The sequence below is a fragment of the Rattus norvegicus genome, chromosome 7, assembly GCF_021556685.1.
Source record: "Rattus norvegicus strain SHRSP/BbbUtx chromosome 7, alternate assembly SHRSP_T2T, whole genome shotgun sequence".
Lineage (NCBI taxonomy): Eukaryota > Metazoa > Chordata > Mammalia > Rodentia > Muridae > Rattus > Rattus norvegicus.
In genome coordinates, this window is record NC_141540.1 from 141,952,273 (window position 1) to 141,975,910 (window position 23,638).

Genomic DNA, 23,638 nt, shown 5'->3' on the forward strand with positions numbered 1-23,638 from the left:
TGTCTGTGCTGAGAGCATCCCAGGTTACCTCTGGTAGGTGTCAGGGTAGGCCCAGCTCTGCTAATGCTCAACTCTATTCAGTTAGGGCCTCCTCTCCCAACACCCCTGCCTTCCCATGTAGGGAGAGCACACCTCTACCTTTAAGGAGCTTGGCCACTAGGGGGCGTTTCTGTACCCAGGAAACCCAGCTGAGGGCTCACATTTAGCCAGTGCCTACCAGTTGGTTGTGGTTGTGTAAGAGAACTGCATTTTCCAGCATGCTTGGGCACCTTGGATTTAGCTGAGGGTGAGATGGGAAAGAACCAACGGGCCGCTGCTGCCTCTTCTCCCCTTGCACCTCTGCCCCTTAAGGAAGGAGAAGCCTAGGAAAAAATTTCAAAGCATCATGGAGTGGATCAGACCTGACAGACAGGGAGGCAGCGGAGATGAGCCACTGGGGGTCTTTCTTATTGAGGGTCTCTCTCTCACTGTGGGTCTCTCTCACTGCGGGTCTCTCACTGAGGGTCTCTCTCACTGAGGGTCTCTCACTGAGTCTCACTGAGGGGGTCTCTCACTGGGTCTCTCACTGAGGGTCTCTCACTGAGGGTCTCTCACTGGGTCTCTCTCACTGGGTCTCTCACTGGGTCTCTCACTGAGGGTCTCTCACTGAGGGTCTCTCACTGAGGGCCTCTCTCACTGGGTCTCTCACTGGGTCTCTCACTGGGTCTCTCACTGAGGGTCTCTCACTGAGGGTCTCTCACTGAGGGTCTCTCACTGGGTCTCTCTCACTGAGGGTCTCTCACTGGGTCTCTCACTGAGGGTCTCTCACTGGGTCTCTCACTGAGGGTCTCTCACTGGATCTCTCACTGAGGGCCTCTCTCACTGGGTCTCTCACTGGGTCTCTCACTGGGTCTCTCACTGAGGGTCTCTCACTGAGGGTCTCTCACTGGGTCTCTCACTGGGTCTCTCTCACTGAGGGTCTCTCACTGGGTCTCTCACTGGGTCTCTCACTGAGGATCTCTCACTGGGTCTCTCACTGAGGGTCTCTCACTGGATCTCTCACTGAGGGCCTCTCTCACTGGGTCTCTCACTGAGGGTCTCTCACTGGGTCTCTCACTGAGGGTCTCTCACTGGGTCTCTCACTGAGGGTCTCTCACTGGGTCTCTCACTGAGGGTCTCTCACTGGGTCTCTCACTGGGTCTCTCACTGGGTCTCTCTCACTGGGTCTCTCACTGAGGGTCTCTCACTGGGTCTCTCACTGAGGGTCTCTCACTGGGTCTCTCACAGGCCTTGCGAGTGATGGGGAAGATGATGCGGGAGTGCTGGTACGCCAATGGTGCTGCCCGCCTGACAGCGCTGCGCATCAAGAAGACTTTGTCCCAGCTAAGCGTGCAGGAAGACGTGAAGATTTAAGCTGTTCCTCTGCCTACGCAAAGAACCTGGGCAGTGAGGATGCCTGCAGCCACCGTGCAAGCGTGGAGGCCTACCTCTTGTTTCTGCCCAGCCCTCTGGCCAGAGCCCTGGTCTGCAAGAGGGACAGAGCCTGGGAGACGCACACTCCCTACTGGGTTTGAGACAGACACTTTTTATATTTACCTCCTGATGGCATGGAGACTCTGAGAGCAAATCATGTAGATGACTCGATGCCACAACTCGCACTGCGTGCAGTGGGAAGGACAGAAAGCCCAGTGCATCTGGCATGTTGCCAGGAGTGGTGATGGGTGCTGGGCTCGCCTGGGAGCAGCCCCCATACCGTGTTGTCCACTGGACTGCAGGTTTCCTCCAGGGACCAGTCAACTGGCAGATACTGAGAGGAACCGGAAGTGTCCTCCCTTTTACCTGTGGGCAGTCCTGAGCCACGCCATCCCCTTCTCATCTGGAGGGACTGCCCCTAGAGACACAACCTGCTGCCTGTCTGTCCAGCCAAGTGCGCATGTGCCGAGGTGTGTCTCACATTGTGCCTGGTCCGTGCCTCGCCCGTGTGTGTGTGTGTGTGTGTGTGTATGTGTGTGTGTATGTGTGTGTGTAGGTGTGTGTGAGTGTGTGTGTTAGTGTAGGTGTGTGAGAGTGTGTGTGTAGGTGTGTGAGTGTGGGTGTGTGAGAGTGTGTGTAGGTGTATGTGAGTGTGTAAGTGTGTGTAGGTGTGTGTGTAGGTGTGTGAGTGTGTGTAGGTGTGTGTGAGTGTGTGCAGGTGTGTATGAGTGTGTGTAGATGTGTGTGTGTACCTGCTTGAGCTTTCTGTGCATGTGCAGGCCAGGGTGTGGTGGCTGTACTGTCTCTGAGTGAGTGAGGCTGCCTCTCACAGTGAGCAGCATGTAGTTAACCTGGTACCCTCCTGAGGTGTCTCCTGCCCCCAGCCCCTGTCCTGGAGGTCCTCTTCTCAGCAGGCTGCTTACCCACCCTGTGTCACAGGCCCTCCTCTTCCATTTCAGACCAGAACCAAAGCTGGCCCACTTGTCCATGGTAGGAGAAGCTTTTGGGTCAAAATGAGAGGGACTCGATGAGCAGAGAAAGAATGTCTCGCTGGGTTTTGGGTGTTGTGTTTCAGCATCAGCCATGAGAAATGAGCCAGCCCGAGGGCACCGTCCTTAACAGCCTGAGGAATCCCGAGCCAGAGCTTGGGACTCAGACCGGAATGTAACATCTGTTTGTCCCACCCAGACTCTGCAAACTGCAGTGTATATTTTTGGTGGTGGTGGCAGTGGTGGGTTTAGGGTGGGGAGGGGTGGGCTGCAGGGCGTGGGGAGGGAGGCTGGGATGGGAGGAAGGCATCTGCATGGGCCGCCTTGTGCTGGATTTCTGATCAGGGTAGAGGGAATGTGAGAGGTTTGCATCCACTTTAGGGTCCCTACTGAGGAGAGCAGTCTGAGCTGAGTATGGGGTTTAACCAAGTGTAGTATTTAATGGGTTCTAGAAGCCTGGCTGTGGGTGGTGATTTGGTCAGCATCTAGGTATATAATAACTTTGAAGCCATAACTTTTAACTGGAGTGGTTTATTTTAATTCATTTTATTTTATTTTATTTTAGGGGGAGGGTCAGGATTTTAACTTTAATATTGTTAAGTTTTGTAAAAGGAGAACCATCTCTGCGACAATTACCTCTTAGTCTGTTTGTTTTTTAAAGAAATCCCTAAAACAAACAAAACAAAAATTGTCTAGACTCAGACGCACATAGTTCAGTCACTGGAAACGCCTGCTCTGCTCCTGAGCCTGATCCCGCTGAGCAGGAAGGGCCGCATTTCCCCATGGGGCTGGCAGCCTTGTACGCCCTGCACACCGACCCCATCCCACGAGCAGCTCCCCGGCCTGTGCACTGTCCGGCTGGCTGCACCCTTTCCAGACATTTGCTCAGCAAATTTGGGTTGTGTGCCTGCTGAGTGCTGGCCTGGGAGGATCTCCTGAGAGCGGGACAGGCCCGGGCGCTGCTCCTGGAGGGAGAACTGAATCGTGAGTGGATGAGCACCCACTTTTGAGACCAGAAGTGCTCATGGCTGACCCTGAGAACCTTTATGAGCTCTGTTCTTAAAGACCACTAAGGAACGGGAAGGGGAGCCCCTGGCAAGCGGTGGGGCCTGGAGACTGAATTCATCGCCAGGAGCCCTTCCTGCCCCAAGGGAGGCATGAGTATGCGCAGGGAAACTGTCTCCCCATAGTCTCGGTCTTTCTATTTATTTCCTGGTGTATAGCTTCTTTCCTTGCTTTAAAGGGATCCTCCTTTAATTCCTTGGGCCAATTTACTGGCCACTGAACAGTGTCCCTTGAGTCCCAACTGTGTCTTTGGGGGAACCTCTTTACCCACCCCTGCTGACCTCCCACTTCCCACCCTGCAGCTGAGTCTCCGTGATTACAGGTGGTTGAATGGTAGAATCCTCTCTGCCTCTGTTACCTGCCAGCAGCAGCAGCCCCACAGCGACCCCCACACCACCGGACTACTCCCAGGAGACCCTTCTGCCCTCTGTGCAGTTCAGCTCGTCCACCTCTCAGGAAGACTTGAGCAGGTTTGGGGGAAACTCCACTCCCACCCCATCACTCTACATTAAGCTGAGAGTTGGGAGAAACTGAAGCTGTGGTTTGGCTCCCTGAGGCCACCCTGATCCACAGGGCTACCTGCACCTCTGGATCTGGATTCATAGACCAAGTCTAAGCCCGTTCTTAGGTCGCCGTCAAGGCCCCTGAACGGTATTCTCGGTACTTCTGTTTGTTTTTTGTACAATTTATTAGAAAGGACTGTAAAATAGCCACTTAGACACTTTACCTCTCCAGTATGCAAGTGTAAATATATTGTAATATAGGAAATTTTTGTTTTAATATAAGAACGAGCCTGTCCAGTTTCTGCTGTACATTATTAAAGTTTTATTGACAGAGCTGCTCTGATCCCATCTGCCTCCCATATATAATGACTGCCCAGGGCGTGGCCGGAGTGGGGCATGGGTCCTCTGTGTGCTGCACTTGAGCAGAATTCCTTCACTGCTGACCTGGACATTTAGATCTTCTGGGACCAGCTTTGTGTCGTCTTTTAGCATTTTGGTCTGTTTATAAAAAGGGTTTGATCTCTGGTTAGTCACGGGCCACTCACTCTGCAGTTTAACCTCCCTCACCTCGACTGAAGTGTGACTGCGTTCTGGGCACTTAGGAGATGGGGGTGAGTCTGCACGGTTTAGCAGGGATCTTCAGAACATGGAAGGTGTTCACTGATCTAGCTGCTGGTTGGACCTGGGAGAGCAGAGCCTAAAACTGAGGTAGACTGAAGTCTCACGCAATAGCCAGCCATATTCAAAGCATCAGACAATTTATACTCTGGGAGTTGAGAAATGGCACTGGAGTAAAGTTCTCATCAACAAATTACACATGGCAAGTTTTGAAGGAAGTAAGGTCACTAGACTTTTGTCTTATTTTCTTGGATATTTCTCACAAGTACTCAGAATTCTCCTCCCATGGCTCCATTCTTGGACCGTGTTCCAACAAACTAGGTGTAAATGCTGTAGCTGTGGGCTGGGGCACCCAGAGTAACAAGTGCTACAGTAGGTTTGGGTGGGTGGGTACGTACGTCCCTGCAGGTAACTCACACGCACCATGTGCTAACATCCAGGCCAACGGCTTCCATTTGTAGACTGCTGTTGTAGAAAGGACTTGCAACTTCTGCATGCTGCCTTCTGCAGGTCTTCCATCTAAATAAAGGCCATAAAAGCGTTTGAAAGGGAGCAGTCATGTTGTGCAGTTAATATTGGCAAAGCCCTCAGGATGACTCAGTTTGTTAAAGTGTCTGCACAGTGAGATAGGAGACAGAAACAGAATCATCCTCAAATGTCCACAGACTGTGGCACATGAACACACAATTCTAAGACCTCTATTTTCACTACAACATCACTGTAGAACCTGCCCACCACTTCAGCCCTTCACAGTTTAGGAGTTGTGGTTATTACCCAGGCTGAGATACAAGGTGACTACCATAGGTCTGACCTGCTAACCCCTTCTTCAGAGGTTTGCATGACCTCAGTCCTGACCCTGCAGACCATCCTATGACTGGTCGGCCTCTCGCCCATCCTAGGTCTCAGCATGGTTTGCAGAGCCAGCTTTGCCAACCTAAAAATCAGAACAGCATTCATTCTGGCACCTCTTTACATATGCTTGAAAGTTACTGTGTCACCAAAGCCATGGGCTCATTTTGAAGGGTGAATCACTTGGTGTTTTGTTTCATAGCAGTTTTTCCCCCTGAGCCATATGTGTTTGGATTTTCACAGTCCTAGGAATCTGCTTGCTAAACACAAAGCAAAATCAGTAATACGGTACAAGCTTCTGACGGGACATGACCGAAATGGAAGGCCTTCAAATTAAGCCAGTATCGGTATAGCTAGGGTTGTGCAGAAAAAGTAGGGTAATTGGAAGTGTTTAGAGGGAGACATGTTTTAAGGCATCGAGAACGTGAGGAAGCTAACAAGTTAAAAAATTTAAAAAGTAGCCAACAGACCAGCTCCCCAAGGGAGAATTGATGCTGGGGTGTTGAATCTAAGGGCAAAATCCTCCCTCCCCTGGATGCCTCAATTTAAGGCTCTCAGCTGTAGAAAACCCACCTGCATCTTACTTACACAAGTGTCCCCTGAGGGTCCATGTTAAAAGCTTGGTCTCCAGTCCCCAGGTTCTCATGGGGAATGCGCCCTTATATTAGTTACTGTTTCTTAGTTATAAAAACTAACTATAAGCCTTGGTGATGTACCTTTAATGCCAGCACTTGGGAAGCAGAGGCAGGCAGGGCTACATAGAGAAACCTTGTCTCAAACAAACAAACAAAAGTTACAAAATACTGACAGAAGCAGCAAGGAGGAAAGGTGGTCTAGGTTCATGGTTTGAGAGTACAGTCTGTCCTGATGACCAGGGCACGAAGCTGCAGCTGGTCACACTGCTCACTCCAGGATGGCAGCCAGGACCCATGCTCAGCTCAGCTTTCCTTCTTCGGTATGCACTCGAGACTGCAGCCCATGGGATGGTGCAGCCCACAGCAGGGAGGTGTCCCACCTTAATATAATCTAAACCTTCAGGCGTTAGAGCCTAACTCAGGATACTCCTTCATGGGCAGACTCAGAGTGTTCTTTTTCTGGGTGATTCTCTCAAATGTAAACACCAGCCTCCATAACAGACTGTGGGACCAGTCTTTTTTGTCTTGTTTTTTGTTTTTTGTTTGTTTGTTTGGGTTTTGTTGTTGGTTTTGGTGTCTGTTTATTTGTTGACAGGGTTTCTCTGTGTAGTTCTAGCTGTCCTGGAACTTGCTCTGTAGACCGGGCTGGCCTCAAACTCAGAGATCCCAGCACCCACATGACAGCTCACAACTATCTCTAACTCTCAGAGCTGATGCCCTCACACAGACATACATGCAGGCAAAATACCAAAGCACATAAAATAAAAAAATTACAAAAAATGACTATCAAACAAAACCCCACAGATGTAAATGCTAGTCACATCTAAACATTTTTTCACAGAAACATCTATGTTGAAACTTGACCAAACAACTGAGCCCTATAGCTTATGAGCTGGTGGGTCCTAGGATCAGGGAAGGTAGCAGCCAGTAGCAGATCCTTGTGAACTGGTGGGTCCCAGGACCAGCCAACAGAAGACCCTTTCGAGAATGTTTTTTTGGAAGCCAAAGATGAGGGTGTGGGTTCTAGAGGTTTCAGGGACAGGTGAGCTTTTGGATGTTTTCTAAGCATCCTTAGGACAGGCAGAGCACAAAGGCATGTGAGCCATGGCCCCTGGCTTCAAGGAGCGCTTAATCTAGACCGGTCACATCTGTACAAATGGGAGGCAGGTTAGGGAAGGCTGTGTTATAGAGCAATACACCAGGCATCCCAGAACTGCCAGTGAGGGGTCTAGGGAAGCAAGGACAGGACCCTCTAAGGGTCCCTTCCTACAGAACAGATGGCTACTAAGGAGGGTAGGTATCATGATCAGGACAGACAGGACACTGGGGATCACAAAGGAGAGAGGAAGTTGGGGTAACATTTTGAAACAGAGGGGCTCCAGTCAAAAAAACATCACCATTCAATAACAAGTGCACGAAAGAGGGTAAGGGGACATGGGATGTGTGGCCAGGACCAAACCATGCATATATATGAAGTCAAGATAAGAATTTTAAAAACCTATCCAGAGCACTACCATGCCCATCATACAACCCGTTATTCCAGCACTTGAGAGGCTGAGACAACTTGAGGCCAGCCTGAGCTATGTAACAGCACCTGTCTCTAAAAACAAGGGTACCCTGCTGGCTGTCACATACCTTCCACCCCAGAACTTAGCTCCACGAGTTTGAAGCCAACCTCATCTACATTCACGAACAGCTGGGAACTATATCATCCAGTTCCAGGGGCTCCAATGTCCTTTCCGGCCTCTGTGGGCACCACACATGCAGTTGCATACTTGTAGGCAAAACACAAAGTAAAAATAAATCTCGACAACAACAAAAACAACAACAAATCCAAAGGTTTTTGGCCACGTTAAGGGAGCCAGAAATATAAGGAGGGAAATCTACTGGGGCTTTCCCCAAGCTTATAAGTCACAACTTCCGGTGGGGGCGGGGCGAGAGACGGAAATGGCAACTACTTAGCTTTGTGAAACTAATGCTGTTACCTCTGCCTGGACAACTCCCTCTGACTATGCTAATCAATAACTTTCCCTCCTGTGTTAGTCTCCAACCTTTTCTTGATAGCTAGTATTCTGTACCCTAAGTTAAAGCCTCCTGCAGCTGAATGTAGTTGAGTTGGCAGTGCTTAGCTAGCATGTATCTGAAGACAGGAATGGTGTACTCATATATAATAAAATAAATTTTTTAAAAAATGATTTATTTAATGTATATGAACGTACTGTCCTTTACACACCAAAAGAGGGCATCGGATCTCATTACAGATGGTTGTGAGCCACCATGTGGTTGCTGGGAATTGAACTCAGGACCTTTGGAAGAGCAAGTCAGTGCTCTTAACCACTGAGCCATCTCTCCAGCCCCCAAGTGTTGGGATTAAAGGCCTGCACCACCACTCTCATGGATAATTTATAAACACAAACTTTTACCTGCCATTTCTAGAGACTGAAAACCCTAAAATCCGGCTGGAGAGATGTCTCAGGGGTTAAGAGCTCCGACTGCTCTTCCAGAGGTCCTGAGCTCAATCCTCAGCAACCACATGGTGGCTAACAACCACCTGTAATGGGATCTGGTGTGTCTGAAGTCAGCTACAGTGTACTCGTATACTCATATACAGAAAATAAATAAGTAAATCTTTAAAAAACAAAACAAAACAAAAAACCCTAAAATCAAGAGACCAGCAGCATCAGTATTAACAGAGAGCTTGGTCCAGTTCTTACATGGCAGGAAGGGAAACAGACTCCCATCTGCCTCTTTTATGAGAGCACTTGTCTTAGGGTTTCTATGGCTGTGATAAAGCACTATGACCAAAGCACGTTGGGGAGGAAATGGTTTATTTGTCTTAGCTGGACCCTCCCCCATCATTTACTAATTAAGAAAATGCCTTACAGCCAGAGCCTATGGAGACACTGCTTGCTTGCTTGCTTGTTTTTTTTCCAAGACAGGGTTTCTCTGTGTAGCCCTGGCTGTCCTGGAACTTGCTCTGTAGACCAGGCTGGCCTTCAACTCAGAGATCCACCTGCCTCTGCCTCCTGAGTGCGGGGACTAAAGGCACGCACACCACCACCAGGCTTGATGCTCCCTTCTTTCAGCTAAGTTGACACAAAGCTGCCCAGTACAGCGCTTGCCCCACTGAATCACCTCCTAAACCCTCCACCATTTAGTATCACTGTGAAGCGAGGGCTGTCTGTGGGACACCGACTTCCAGACCACAGCGGATTGTAAGCAGGGGAGTAATATGGCCCTGTTTGTCTGTAGGGAGGCATTTGCTATGGTAGCAGACCAGAACTTCTTCGAGGAGAGGCAAAGCCAGTGAGCAGGAGACAGGTTCAGGCAGGACCAGACAACCATGCAGACAGGGGAAGCTTTCTGTCTGAAGTCAGTGGCAGAGAGAGAGCAAGCCGTGGCCCGGAGGTCTAACACGTGTGTTTTGGGGGTTGGGCAGCCTGATGCACAATGCTGCCCATCCCCACCCCCCACCCCCAAAGCCAGGGATTATGATGCTGAACAGGTGTGTGTCTGCCAACAGGGAAGAGATCTGAGGTAGTCCCTGCCCTAAGAGCTTTCAATTTCTGCATTTCTCCTGCTAAAGTGAGAGGTGGGAAAATATATGCTCCGTGTCTTACGAGTGACCTGCTGCCACTCTGAGGAAAACCAGACTGAGTGTCCCTTCCTTCTGTCACTCCAACCTGGCCATTCAAGAGGCAGGTCGACCTTGGCCTCTGGATGGGACTAGACCAGGAGACACCCATATCCCCATATCCAACACAATGCGTCCTATCTACCTGGCTCCTACCTGCAGAACTCCTGGGAGTCAGGTCTCTGAGCTGTACTGGATCAGACCCGCTGCTAGAACCCTCCCCCAGCAAGGCCCCAGCACCAACACAACACCATGCCATGAACACTGTTAGGCAATAGGAGCCACTAAGAAAACAAGCATTCCCTGCCCAGCCAGCTGCCTACTGGCTGTTCTGTGCCTCCTGCAAGCAGTGACATCATGCAGCTGAGACCCAGTCCTGTCAGTCATTCCTGGTGGACCAGAGGGCCAGCTGAGCTCCAGGCCCTCTCTTGCTGCCAACCCTCCCCCTCCCCCTCCCGCATTACCCCCACCCTGTCCCACTCCCTCACAGAAGCAGAGGCGGCATCCACCGAGCTATTTATTCATTCTTGCTAGTTCTGTGCCCTGAAGTAACTGACTCACTGGGACTCTATGGGCTCTGAACTTTCACAGCTCTAGTGCTCCAACTTCCCGAGGGTTCCCCAGAGCTTAAGCAGGTTTGTAGGGTCACAGGAGTCACTTCCTCCAGCTCCTCACAAGGAATTGTGGAATGGTGGGAGACTTGGCAAGGGGTTGTCCCTAAAGAAATAAGAAGGGAGGGGCTGGGGATTTAGCTCAGTGGTAGAGCGCTTACCCAGGAAGCGCAAGGCCCTGGGTTCGGTCCCTAGCTCCGGAAAAAAAAAAAACAAAAAACAAAAAACAAACAAACAAAAAAAAAAAACCAGAAATAAGAAGGGAAAGAAAAAAAAAGAAATGAGAAGGGGCTTTGTCCGTTAGACAGACCCTATTAATCCCACTCTACCCAGGTCCTCACCCCACCCCACCCCCACCCCCGTAAACCCCATCTCAGCCAGGGCAGCTGGAGCCAAAGAGCTGGGAAACCTGAACTCCTGGGAACAAGACACCTGCTTTGACATAAGTTTCAGACAAAGTATAGATTTCTCAGGAACAGATCCATAGGGAATTTGCTAAGAGGCATGAGGAGGTAAAAGACTTTCTGGAGCGGCAGGAGGCCCGGGGAAGGCTCCTTGGAGGAGAACAGATAACTAGACAAGGGGCGTGGCTTAGGAGGAGGTGCGAGAAGGCTGAGCTCTGGAGCCGTACTGTGGATTGCATTTCACCCGCAGCATCTCCCTCCTCACAACTTCCTCACTGTGAACTCAGTGACCAGTTCACTACAGATCCTCTTGGGAGGAAATGCTGTATGGGATCCCAAATTCCAGGTGGCGCCGGGCTCCGGCCGGCTTTGAGTCTGGAGATATTTTCCACCACAAGGCTCACGACCAGCAGAGGGCATCACCACCCCACAGGGAGGCACCCAGGACTATCCATCCCTCCCTGGAGAAACCGTGGAACCGCAGAGGAATCAGGCAGCCCTCTCCCTAGCTGCCAGCTGCTGAATTAGCAGTCTTTGTCTAGAGTCCTGGGTTCCTAAGCCCATTCTGGGGCAGCCTTTGCCTCTCTGGCTGCTGTCGCAGGCAGGAGGGCTTGGACCACACACACGTCTTTTCCAGAACACGAGGCCTCTTCCAGCTCCGAGATCCTAAGATTTGAGGAAATCATGCCAAGGGCTTAGAGAAATTGCCTCTTCCGGGCTCACACTTGCTCTGGATTTTCTAGCACCTTCTTGCTTAGGTGAGAACTTCAGCTCCCCGTGGTGGCTTCTCACCTGGAGGCCAGAGGCAGTCGGACTTGCACAAACTAGGGTTGTTGGGGGAGAGGTATCTACCTCTCTATCAGCACAAAGGAGGTCTGTCAACAGGGCTGTTAGATAGGCGTTAACTAAGTAAATCTCTGGAGTAGGCAGGTGGCTCCTTTATGGATCCCTTGGGGGAGGGTCCTTTCGTGGATAAGAACTAGAATAAATGTAATACAAACTTTTGTGCCTTCTGCCTGCATAACTCCCCACCCCCTCCCCTGCTACAGATGCCGTCTGTCAGGCAACAGACGGTCCAGGGGTCCATCTGTGTTAATGCTCTCAATAGAGTCCCATGTTTCCCCACCGACACTCCCTTGGCCCCTCAACTGATGGCCACTTGGTGGTTAAAGAGGGGAGAGAAGCATTAAGAAAAGCATTATGTTAGCTACATCTTAGCTAACATAGACTCTGAGCCACCCCTACCCCCCAACCCCACGAGCATCCTGCCATCTGGACTTGTGCAATTTCTGAGGGTGGAGGATCACCCCTCCCACTCATACTTCGTGTGCGGTGAGGGCGCTGGGACCTGGTGGGAGGTGGGGGGGGGTCTGGAGGAGGGGCGGCAAGACACAGGGAGACAGCCAAACTGATGAACAGGTAGAAGAAAATCTTTTCTGGCCTCTGAGATATGGCCTCCTGGCCTCTGCGCCCCCATGGTATGGTAAGTAAGGTAAGGTACCATGGTATGGTACAGTAGGTAAGCTCCCAGACCAAGCACCTCTGTCACACCAGTGCCTAGCCAGTCCCTGGCACAGAGCAGGGCTCAAACTCACCAGGAAGAATTGAAGTCAGCATCACAGAGTAGTTAGGCAGAAGTTCCAGAACGTGCCTTGTTTGGGACGTCAGCTTTGTCCTTTCTGTTCGAGGACCTTCCTGGCAAGGTGCTTTCTGTCTGGGTCTCAGTTTCCTCCTCTGGAAGGGATAGCAATGGTACCTGTATCATAAGGTTTGTTATGATGTACGCAAAGCGCATATGTCGTGTCTCGTGTCCGAATGTGGAGCCCCAGTCTCCTTCTGTGGTGGCTAGACACCGACTGCTTCCCTTTCTTGCTTCTTATTTGGGCGCCACTGACGACAGACTTGGGCTGTGGGTCATCCCCGCCTCTCCCACAGCCTGGCAGCCATGGTAACAAAGAGCTTGAGAAATGGTATCTAAGACGGGACTAGAGAAAGGCTCAGCACCGGTCATGATCCAACTCAGAGACCCTACTCTGGGCATATTCCAAAGTCCACGTGAGGAACGGGAGCCTTAACTCCGGCATCCAGAGAGAAGAGAGCCTGGGGGTGGCTCCAGGAGGGCTCGGAATTAAACCTGCTTGCCGGTTTCCACGGCTTCCCTTTCTCCTAGCCCTGGGAAAGGAAGGCTGCTTTAGTTAGTTAGCTCTTCTAGGGTGCAGGTGGGAAGATGAAAAACCCTTAGTCCCTCACTCCCCAGGGGCTTCCGGCGGGTGAATTCAGAGGTGTCTCCCAGTTCCTACTTCAGAAACCACAACCCTCCCCCTGAGCAGCCCCGGCCCCTCCTCCCTCTCTCTCTCTAGTCTAGGGCTTCCTGCAGTCTCTCCACTCCGAGTCTGACCCCCTGCTTCCCTGATCTCAAAGCTTCCCTCAGGTTAATTACCACGACTCCTTAATGTGTCCCTATCTCCACGAACCACTAAAGTCATCATCCGTACCCCAACTTCATTCAGTGTGCGTTCACAGATTGTTTTCAGGTAGCCTGTAAACCCCTGCTCGCCCCAGATGTCCTGTCCCTCCCGCTGCCAGGGGCAGCTAGGTTTCCCCCACTGAGCGCCTAAGTCCCCCAGAGTTTCCCCGGAGCCTGGCTGGTGGCACTGTGGGCGGGGCTCGCCATAGCGGTCCCCCCCGGGGGCGGTGCCTGCGTGTCTTGGGGCGAGGCCACTGGAGGCCGCTCCCCACGCCTCTCGGGAGTCTATAAAGCAAGGCTACACGAGGCCCGCTGGGCTGGCGTCCCAAAGCCGTCGCCAACCCCATCTACCGGAGTGAGTGCGGCCTCCGAGGGGCGCCGGACGCCGGAGCCATGACCCTTCGCCGACTCAGGAAGCTGCAGCAGAAGGAGGAGGCGACGGCCGCGCCGGACCTCGCTGGCCGGGCTCCCGACTCCGAAGCCGCTCGCGCTGCGCCGACCCCCTCCGGCCCCCCGGCTGCCGCCGCTCCGCCAGGAGCCCCCGGGGAGGAGCTGTACGCAGCATTGGAGGACTATCACCCTGCGGAGCTGTACCGCGCGCTCGCCGTGTCCGGGGGCACCCTGCCCCGCCGAAAGGTGCGTTACTTAACCTGCATCCCCAGACTCGGTACCCTGCCTTCTTCCTTCGGCAGGTCCAACTCACACGTAGCCGCGCCGGATGACTGCCACATTCCTCGGCTCTCCAACCCTGGGCCACTCGCCTTGTTCGGCCTTGTCCTCAGAGGGCGCAAGTCTGCCCACTCCGGTCTCGGAAGACCGTGGCCCCCGCCATCACAACACCCCCAGTTCGGGTGGCTCTCCGTTCCATTCCCCACGCGCGGATGCCCCATCTCCTCCCACTCTCTTGCCTTGACTCCGCCTCAGCACCCCCTTTCTCCAGCTTGCTCCATCTGGCTTTCTGCCGCCTCCTGCTCCGCCTGCGGGTGTCCAGAAGTCTAAAAACTCTCAGGACCCTGCCGCCCCAGCACCTTCTAGAGTTGGAGCAGGGCTAGAGAAGGAACCCCACCTCTTGCCTCGAACAAGTTGAGGGTCCTGGAGCCCTGGGCGGGAGAAACACCAATGACCCCTTAGAAGTAGTGCTGCGAATTCCCAAGAACGCCCCCTCCTCAGGGACACCGGCTTCCTGCGCTCAGGGACTCTCGCTTTGTCCCGCATCTTAGATGCGGGATGAGAAAGCACCGCTTTTCTAACTTCAGCCAGGACCGGACGCGGTGGGAGAGTCACAGGGCAGGAAGGATGCGGGCCGCACCCGCCCTCTGCCCTAAGTCTCCCTCTAAGTGAGGCTCTTCCTTTGGCTTGAGAGGACCTGAGTCCACCGACGCTGAGACCCAAGACCCAGATTAAGGAGAAGGGATGAGTATCCCTTCCCTACGCGGGCCCCCTCCTTCTCTCCTGGTCCCTGGCTCCCCCCTACATACAATGAACAGCTTGTTGAGAATTTGCATTTTATGAAAATCGGGTTGAAAAACAAAGGGGTCTCTCTGTACTGCCCAGTCCTTCCTTCTTGGCCTATTTGAGTAAGTTCCCACCCTGAGGCTAATCTTTGCTGGAGGAAGGTCACCTTCCCTTCCTTGCTTTGGGGTAGCTTATGGGGGTAGAGAGTGTTAACAAAAGCACAGACCGGGAAGGCCTCAGGCAGTTTGGCACTTGGGGAAAGGGTTGGTCCCGGATGAGACTTCCTCCTAGAACTAAAATCTTAGGAGGGACAGAGGTTGTTTTAGGTTATTGGTTTAAAAACAACAACAACACAACCACCAGTTTCTCAAGTATAGTGAGACAAGTTTGATTCTGACGTTCCAGGGGGGAAAAGGCAATATCAAGAGACTCAGGTTTGGGGGACATAACAGCCAGCTTCATCTGGAATATACTGCTCTACCTACCCCCAGGGAACCTGTTCTTAGGAGATCTGACACCTCTGCCACATCCAGGCTAGCACTGCCAGGCTCCTGACTCTCTGCACTCCCCAAAATACTGGGTTTGCCTGAACCCAGCATTTAATAAAAGGGACAGACCCAGATGGCGTGGGTCTGTGGAGTAAGATTCTTACTTCCTTCTTCAACCCAGGGAAGCTCCTGCCCCAGGTTTCGGGGCCTGCAAAGTCTGGACCCATTAGACATGATGCCAGTGGTGACATTACTCTAGAGTCACATTCTTCCCCAAGCTGGTTAGCAGAGGCTGAGTTTACAGGTCTGGAACCCAGGACAGATGTGACCCCGAGGTCCCAGGGACAGTGTGAACTCTGGGAGTGATGACAGCAGCTGCCTTTGGCAAATAGTTACATTAGCACCAAAGCAGAGGTATAGCTGGGAGGGAGAAGACAGGCAGCAGGAAGTGGGGTGCTGTGCTGGAGCTAGGCTCCTGTGAGTCCTCCCAGAGAGGGTTCCTCAGTGTCCTCCCAAGGGTAGCCCCTTCTCACCATTGCCCCAGGATAGCCCCTTCTCACCATTGCCCCAGGATAGCCCCTTCTCACCATTGCCCCAGGATAGCCCCTTCTCACCATTGCCCCAGGATAGCCCCTTCTCACCATTGCCCCAGGATAGCCCCTTCATCATCTTTTCGGGCCATTTTCCCACCCAGGGCTCAGGATTCCGTTGGAAGAATTTTACTCAGAGTCCTGAACAACAACGGTGAGTCACCCCCACCCAAAGCCCCTGCTGTGGTCCAGAAAAGTGAGGTGGGGGGTGTGTGGGGGTGGAGCATCTCAGCCCAACTCCCCTGGGAGGCATCTCCCATCCTTGAGCATGACTTCCCTGCTGGATTGAGGGGCAGGTGGGGGTGTGGGCTGTGTGAAGGGGCGGCAGAACAAGGGGGGGCACTTTTGAGTCATTAGGTGCTCCTTAACCACCCCCAATCAATGCCAGTTGTGTCTTCCTGGAAGAGCTGGATTAGTGAGAGGTGGGGGTAGGGAGAAGGAGACACCATGGGGGGTAACCTAACCTGTCCTCTGTGGCTTCCCTGAGCCCACCCTCACTCCCACTTCCCACCCCCCCCACCTCCCACCCCCGGCAGGCCCAGACCGTGGGCATTCCGTGACCAGCCGTTTGAGTCTAACTGGTTTTATAGCTCAGACTTCCAGTCCTACGTTGGTGCCATCCCATAGCTGCCGTTTAGGACGGCTTTGAGATCTGGACGGTGGATGGGCACTCATCCTAGGACCTAGGGCTAAGGTTCCCTTATTGCCTATTTCTGAAGCTCAGGACCTTCCTCTGAAATAGTCCAGCAAATGGTGTCTTCCTGGCCAGGTTGTTCTGTTTGGCCCTTTAACTAAGAATCTGACATTATGCACACACACACACACACACACACACACACACACACACACACACACACTACAAACTGGCTTTTGTTGTTGTTGTTGCTGTTGTTGTTGTTGTTTTGTGTTTTGCTTTATGAGACAGGGTCTCTCTACAGAACCCTGGCTGCCCTGGAATTCAAGATATCCTCCTGCCTCCGCTTCCCAGGTGCTGGGATTAAAAAAGGCATGCACCACCATGCCCAGCTCATTTTAATATTTTAAAGGGTTATAAAAACAAAGAATTGTACACGACAGAGACCACACAGGGCCCACAAAGCCCAAAATATTTACCATCTGGCTCTTTGCAGTAAAAGTTCACAGACCCTTCCAGGAACTCAGAAAGCACTGGGACAGACAGAGAATTTCCAGGTCTCCCCTGCTCCTGCCCCAGAACATACAGGGCTTCTGCAGAAGAGAAGTGTCTTGCCCAGCATTAGGTGGCCGGGGCTGTGACTTAGGATAGAAGCTAGGGGCTTGGTCTCTGGGGGCCTTTCTGAGGCTGCCAGACTCAAAGAGGCCTTAGGAGCCATTTCATTCTGCCTCTGACTGGTGGAAAGGAAGGGGAAGGGGTGGGCAGAGGAAACTCTGGGCTCCCCCCTCGGCCTAGGGTCTGGAGCGGCTCCAAACCATTGTGTCCTGCAGTCAGCCTTCAGTTCGGGAAGGGGTGGCCCCAGGCTCCCCTCCCCCAGCCCTCACATCTGGTGGGCTGGCCGCACCACAGCTGGGAGGGGCAGCTGTGGTCTGCGCCCAGCCTCGTGACTGCCCCCGGGGCTGGGGCTGTGTTTTCCTCAAAGCATCAGAGGCCTGGATGCTTCAGCCTGGGGGGCCAAATTGGGGGCCGTAGGTTAGTGAATATAAGGTCAGACTCACTAGGAGTCTGGGGTGCTGGTAGGCTCCCTCCTTTCCTGATTTGCCACCTCCCCTCTGCCCCCTAGCTGCCCCACTTACGAGGTTAGTTTATTCTGTGCAGCTCCCTGAGGCCAAATTCATTTGGGTTTGGGAAGGGCATTCCAAAAATCTGTGGAGAATGAGCTGTCACAGGAGACTGTGGGTCCTTCTGGGATGTTTAAGATCAGACTTCCACATCCCTGGGTGCTGAGCTGTGGGACTGTGTTTTTGTTTTGTGACCTTGTATTTTGAGACAAAGCCTCACTATGCAGCTCATTCTAAAATGCATCATCCTCCTGCCTCAGTCTCTCAAGGACTGGGATCACGGATGTGGGCCCACCAGAGCCAGCTCTCTCATACTTTTCTTAACTTTGGTGATCTTGACCCTGTGTCTTCTGCAGGAAGGTTCTGACTTTGGAGAAGGGAGACAACCAGACCTTTGGCTTCGAGATCCAGGTGTGAAAGACTGGGCACAGAGAGGGGAGGGTTGGGAGGACAGTTTGGAGGACGGATACGTGTGCTTGCCTCTGCTGAACATCCGGGCATTTGTTCACAGACTTATGGCCTTCACCACCGAGAAGAGCAGCGTGTGGAGATGGTGACCTTTGTCTGCCGAGTTCACGAGTCCAGCCCTGCCCAGCTGGCTGGGCTCACGCCTGGTAGGCCTTGAGCCCAGAGTACACAGGGCTCTGGGGGCAGTGCATAACTTTACTCTTAAGCAGAGGCATTTTCTCCCCCTCCTTCATCCTCCAACTTGGAGAAGGCCGGAAGAATTAACAGAATCCTGAAATGGGATTTGGACGCACCGGCCATTGACTGTGGGACCATGTGCAGGTCTTTTGCAAAATAGGACGGGCAAAAGCGTGCGTGGCGAAGCCAGGGGAAAGCGATTCTTCTTTCGAGCAGCTGTTCTACCTCCTGGCAGCTGTGCAACCCAGCTGGGCAGATTCTGGTAGAGAAGTATTCTCTACCAGGGTCTGCCTCACAATGGTGCATGAGGACCTATCCTTCTCCAGCTGGGGCACCTGTGCTGTGCCCTTCATCCAGGAGTCAAATGATGGAGACCCTAAGGTCCCAGTCTGCCAGCCTGAGGCTCCATGAATCCACACATATTCTGTCAGCACAGTTGCCCCTTGGCCCTTACCTTCTTGCCCACTTGCCTGGAGCCTGGGCCAGCTCCCAGTTGGGTACCTGTTCACCCAATGCCTCACCTGTATGGACTGACTCTTGTGACAGGTGTGGGTTAAACAGAAACAGCTGACTCCAGGAGCAGCAAAGGCACCTGGGAGGGCTCTGTGTTGAGGGAGAGAGATTCCTGAGGGTATGCATATTTGATAACTCATTTCTTCTCAAATCCCTGGAATCTAGCATAGGTTCCTCTATCCACACAAGCTGGTGGTCTCTGTTCAGGGAGAAAAGGTTGTGGTTTTATGTATTTGTCATTGTTTTATTTTGTTCTGCTTTGTTTTTTTGTTTTTTTGTTTTTTTGTTTTTTTGTTTTTTGTTTTTTTTGAGAGAGGGTTTCTCTATGTAACAGCCCTGGCTGTCCTGGAACTTGCTATGTAGACCAGACTGGCCTCAGATTCATGGAGATTTGCCTGCCTCTGTTTCCCAAGTGCTAGGAGTCCATTAAAGGCATGTAACACCATGCTGGGCTAGGTTTTAGGTTTTGTTTGTTTCTTAGTTTTGTTTGTTTGTTTGTTTGTTTGTTTGTTTGTTGAGACAGTGTTTCTCTGTATGGCCTTGGCTATCCTGGAATTTGCTCTGTAGACAAGGCTGGCCTCAAACTTACAGAGATCTGCCCGCCTCTGCCTCCCAAGTGCTGGGGATTAAAGAATGTGCCACCACTATCACCCAACTGGTTTTTGTGTGTTTTGAGTGGGATAAAGGAGATAGATGCCCAGGTCTCCCCACCACTGTGGAAATCAGTGGTTCTCCAGGTCACCATCCTGCCCTTAATGGCTGGAGCCCTTCCTCCATGCCCTGGGAAACAGATACTGACTTCTGCTCTTCTTGACAGGGGACACCATCGCCAGTGTCAATGGTCTCAACGTGGAAGGCATCCGGCACCGGGAGATTGTGGATATCATCAAAGCATCTGGCAACGTTCTCAGGTATCCATCCATGTCTAGGTGCAGGGCCTAAGGGCTCCTGAGCTCAGCCTTGTGCTGTTTCCTCAGCCTTCAGGCTTGCTCAGCCTTTGTTCCCCCTCCATCCTTCAGACTGGAAACCCTGTATGGGACGTCCATTCGGAAGGCAGAACTGGAGGCACGACTGCAGTACCTTAAGGTGGGGACCAAGAAAGTCCAGAATCTGCCTTCCTCTTCCTGGTCCCTGCCCCTCAGGCCCTTTTAAGGGTTCCTGCACCTTTCTTAACCTCTGTTAGCCCTGGGGCCTTTGTTCCTTTCTCCCTTTCCCATGTTTGTCTCCATATCCTGCTGGTGACCCGGTAGTCCTGACAGTTGGCTGCATGTGTCTTACAGCAAACCCTGTATGAGAAGTGGGGCGAATACAGGTCGCTTATGGTACAGGAGCAGCGGCTAGTGCACGGTGAGTAGGTCGGGCTGTCGCGGCGGACACCCCCATCAGCCCTCCCCTCTTAGAACTAGCAGGCTGCTGCCCTCTGCAGGGGTGGCCTGGAGCTACTACTTTGGACCCCACGTTACCCTAAACTGATATACAGTTTTGTTCTCGCAGTCGCCCTCTGGAGGTTAAGGTTGAGTACTGCTGTTTGGTGCAGGCCATTAATCTCAGGAAGCAGAGGCAGGCTGATCTTTGAGGCCAGCCTAGTTTACAGTAGTAAGTCCTAGGACAGCTAGGGTTCTGTAGAAGGACCCTGTCTCCAAAAGAGGAAGTGTGTGCGTGTGGTGTGCATGTGCGCGCGCACGTGTGTGTGTGTGTGTCCTTTCTGTGGACTGCCTTCCTGTCTTAAGTGGCGTTCTTGAGTTTATTAACTCCAGCTTTACAGACAGAAAGACTGGGGCCCGGAGCCCGGAGCCCGGAGCCCAGGGCCCAGGGCCCACGATGGTAGCCACGAGGAAAGAACAGGATCTTCTGCCCACGCCTTCTGACCCTTAGCCTAGGGCGCTCTGGCCCCAGGATTCTGGAAGCTCCCTGATCTTCTGTCCCCGCAGGCCTGGTGGTGAAGGACCCAAGCATCTATGACACACTGGAGTCCGTGCGCTCCTGCCTCTACGGCGCAGGCCTGCTTCCCGGCTCGCTGCCCTTTGGGCCTCTGCTCGCAGCGCCTGGGGGTGCCCGCGGGGGCTCACGGCGGGCCAAAGGGGACACGGACGACGCCGTGTATCACACGTGCTTCTTTGGGGGCGCCGAGCCGCAGGCGCTGCCGCCCCCACCGCCCCCCGCGCGCGCGCCAGGCCCGGGCTCCGCCGAGACTCCGGCGTCCGTGCTGTGTCCCGCACCCCGTGCCACGCTCAGCCGCAGCGCCAGTGTGCGGTGCGCGGGCCCAGGCGGGGGCGGCGGCGGGGGCGCGCCAGGAGCCCTCTGGACTGAGGCCCGTGAGCAGGCCCTGTGCGGCGCCGGTCTACGTAAGACCAAGTACCGCAGCTTCCGCAGGCGGCTGCTCAAATTCATCCCCGGACTCAACCGCTCCCTGGAGGAAGAGGAGAGCCAGCTGTAGGGGTGCGGGTGGGCAGGTGGGAAGTATTTATTTATTTATTCATCGTAACAGCCAGTGCAAAAAGTAGGGGCAGTAGGGGCGGTCCAAGGACTCCAGGAGCCCAAAGCAGCAGGAGAGGGTCCTTGCTAGCTCTGGTCCTTCTGGTCTGGTTCACTGCTTGTCTGCTGGGGGGAAAAAGGGCGCTGAGCTGCTTTCTGCCCTCCTCTAAACGACAGCAGGAACTCTGCAGGGGGTGAATAGACATTGGGAATTGGGAGAGGTCTGGGGGACCAAAGAGGTCTGTGCCGGCCTATAGTCTGGGTCAGTGGTGCCTTGTGGGGGCCCTGTGCCAAGAAACCCTCTTCTTACCTTTATTAGCTCCCCAACCTTGGGGAGAGATATCCACGATCATTGATCATTCCCCACCCTACAGAGACCCCCACACAAACACACACCAATGGACCAGTGGGCCCCAAGGGGGCAAGGTGCTGGTCCCCTCCCCCCAACCTTGACCCTTAAGGGCTTAACCCCTGTCCAGGGGCCTGTAACTAGGGGTCCTGTCAGGCAGGGGTCCTGGGTTCTGTGCTCCTTGGGGAACAGGAATGAGTTCGTCAGGTGGGGTGGGGCAGCCTGGACTGCCCCACCGTCTTCTACATATGTTGCTTCTGAACCACAAGCTGTATAAAATTGATGTTTTTTTTTTTTTCTTTTTTGCATTTCTGTCAGTGTGGTAACTGCCCGTGGGGGGAGGACTGTGCTCAGGCAAGCTCTGACTCCTCCCACTACGAACACAAACTGCACTTCACATCTTTCTTTTAGCCTGAAGCCAGGGAAATTGTCTCGGAGATTTTGATGAGCGCATACTTGCCTGAGCGGAGGCCCCGCACCCACTCTAGACTTCGGGCCTCTCATTCAGGTGTATTTTTGTTGCTTCCCTCCCCAGATACCCACAGCAGATACAGGGTCACTTGTCCAACATCCCTCCCTGGCTTCCCCGCTAGCACATCTGAAATCTGCCTTGAGTAGAAGCTAGATCCACAGACTTAGTCACCGTCCACCCAACCTCTGACAGACAGGTCAGTTTCCTGGCCCTCCTCCCATTCTTCATTCCTGTGCCTCCCTGACTAAACCCCGAGCTTCACTTCTGGGCTTCTTCCGGCTCAGGTTGCCGGCTGTGGACACATCCCTCTGGGCCTCTGCATTGGCTTGTCCACAAGTGACTCCTTCAGTATTTGATTTGCCTCTCTAAGACCTGCCCACCGGTCAAATGGGACCATGCCCTCTGTGACGGCCTTGGCTTCTTTCCATGACACTATGAATCACTGTCTGGAACTGTTTTGTCTTTCTTGGGTTTAGTGCTTGGCCAGTCCTTCCCACTCATGAAGGTGTATGTCCTTCCCCCGTCTCAGAAAGGAGTAGGTCCTCCCCACTTATGGAGGTGTATGTCCCTCCTCCCCCAACTCAGGAGGGTGTATGTCCTCTCTACTCAGTAGGGTGTATGTCCTTTGAAGCAGGCTCAGGACTTCCTGGCCAATCCTAGCACAAAAGACCCTCAATACAGCATGTTCCCAACCAGGAAGCAACCTGCTGAGTGACAAGGGTAAGGGTAGCCACACGGCAATCTAGTAGCAGAACAGGGTCTGGTGCCTAAGACTGCTGTCCGGTGGCAGTGGCCAGCATTTCAGCTGTGGCTTTGAGAGACGTCTAGGTGGACCCTTCCCTGGGCACACCCTATTCCACAGGCTGTAATTACCTGTCTGGAGGGGACCCCAGCTCTCTCCCCACTCTCACTGTCAGCCAGATAAGAGCACACACACAAGCCTAATGACCTGAGTTTGACCCCTGGAGTCACAGTGGAAGAAAAGAACCAACTCCTAAAGGTTGTTCTGTGACCCCCTGCGGGGTGCCAGAGCCTGTGGGAAACCGCGTGGAATACAGAAACCATACATACAATAATAAACACATAATTTTTTAATAAAAAATTTTTTGAGGCAAGTCTATCTCCATATCCCTGGCTGTCCTGGAATTCAATGACCCTCCTGAATGCTGGGATTAAAGACATGCACTTCTTTTTTTTTTTCTTCCCAAGACACAGTTTCTCTGTGTATCCCTGGCTGTCTCTGTAGACCAGCCTGGTCTTGAACTCATACAAACGTGCCTCAATGCCTGGCTGGCCTCATCATTTTCACTTTTTTTGTTTTTTTGAATAAATCAACCCTCAACCCTCTGCTTCAAATGTTTGAACCATCAGGACTCCCCATGGAATTAACAACACGAAGTTAAAACGTCTTACTGCAACCTGTCTGTCCACGTCCCCTCACTCTAAGCCATTCCATTACACAAAGCTATGGGCCCAGGAGCGATGTCATTGGAACCCTTGTGTGATACACAAACCCATCTGCACTGCATTGGGATGGCCTGCGTTAGACCTCACGGAATCCTCTATGCTGTCTCTACCACCTCTAACTCTCTCCCTTCGTGCCACAGATATTTAAGCCAAACTACTCTTTGTGTTCCAGTGTTTTGGTTCCCCAGCGATGACGGGCTTT

The 23,638-nt window shown here is 52.7% G+C and overlaps 2 protein-coding genes and 1 long non-coding RNA gene across 6 annotated transcripts in view; 2 read left to right on the plus strand and 1 right to left on the minus strand.

Annotated features, from left to right (window-relative positions):
* The window catches only part of Acvr1b (activin A receptor type 1B), a 43,701-nt gene extending 39,359 nt beyond the window's left edge, over positions 1 to 4,342 (plus strand). The window contains exons 9-10 of one of the 4 annotated variants that reach the window (XR_015623857.1): positions 1,267 to 1,922; positions 3,809 to 4,342. Coding sequence is in view for 2 of the 4 variants with exons in the window: in XM_087556023.1 (XP_087412149.1) it covers positions 1,267 to 1,392 (126 nt within the window). In the remaining 2 variants the exon portion in view is untranslated. 4 annotated transcript variants of the gene reach the window in all.
* On the minus strand, positions 4,308 to 14,076 carry LOC103692984 (uncharacterized). Its single transcript, NR_132098.1, is given in 4 exon segments — positions 4,308 to 4,507; positions 5,051 to 5,146; positions 12,356 to 12,494; positions 13,931 to 14,076. It is a non-coding gene; the product is annotated as an uncharacterized LOC103692984 (long non-coding RNA).
* Tamalin (trafficking regulator and scaffold protein tamalin) lies at positions 13,561 to 21,331 on the plus strand. Its single transcript, NM_138894.1, is given in 8 exon segments — positions 13,561 to 13,863; positions 15,865 to 15,914; positions 17,872 to 17,926; positions 18,027 to 18,129; positions 19,491 to 19,584; positions 19,693 to 19,759; positions 19,954 to 20,020; positions 20,605 to 21,331. Coding segments are annotated over 8 exon segments (1,185 nt in total). The 5' UTR covers positions 13,561 to 13,620; the 3' UTR covers positions 21,111 to 21,331.
* Positions 21,332 to 23,638: the final 2,307 nt, after the last annotated feature.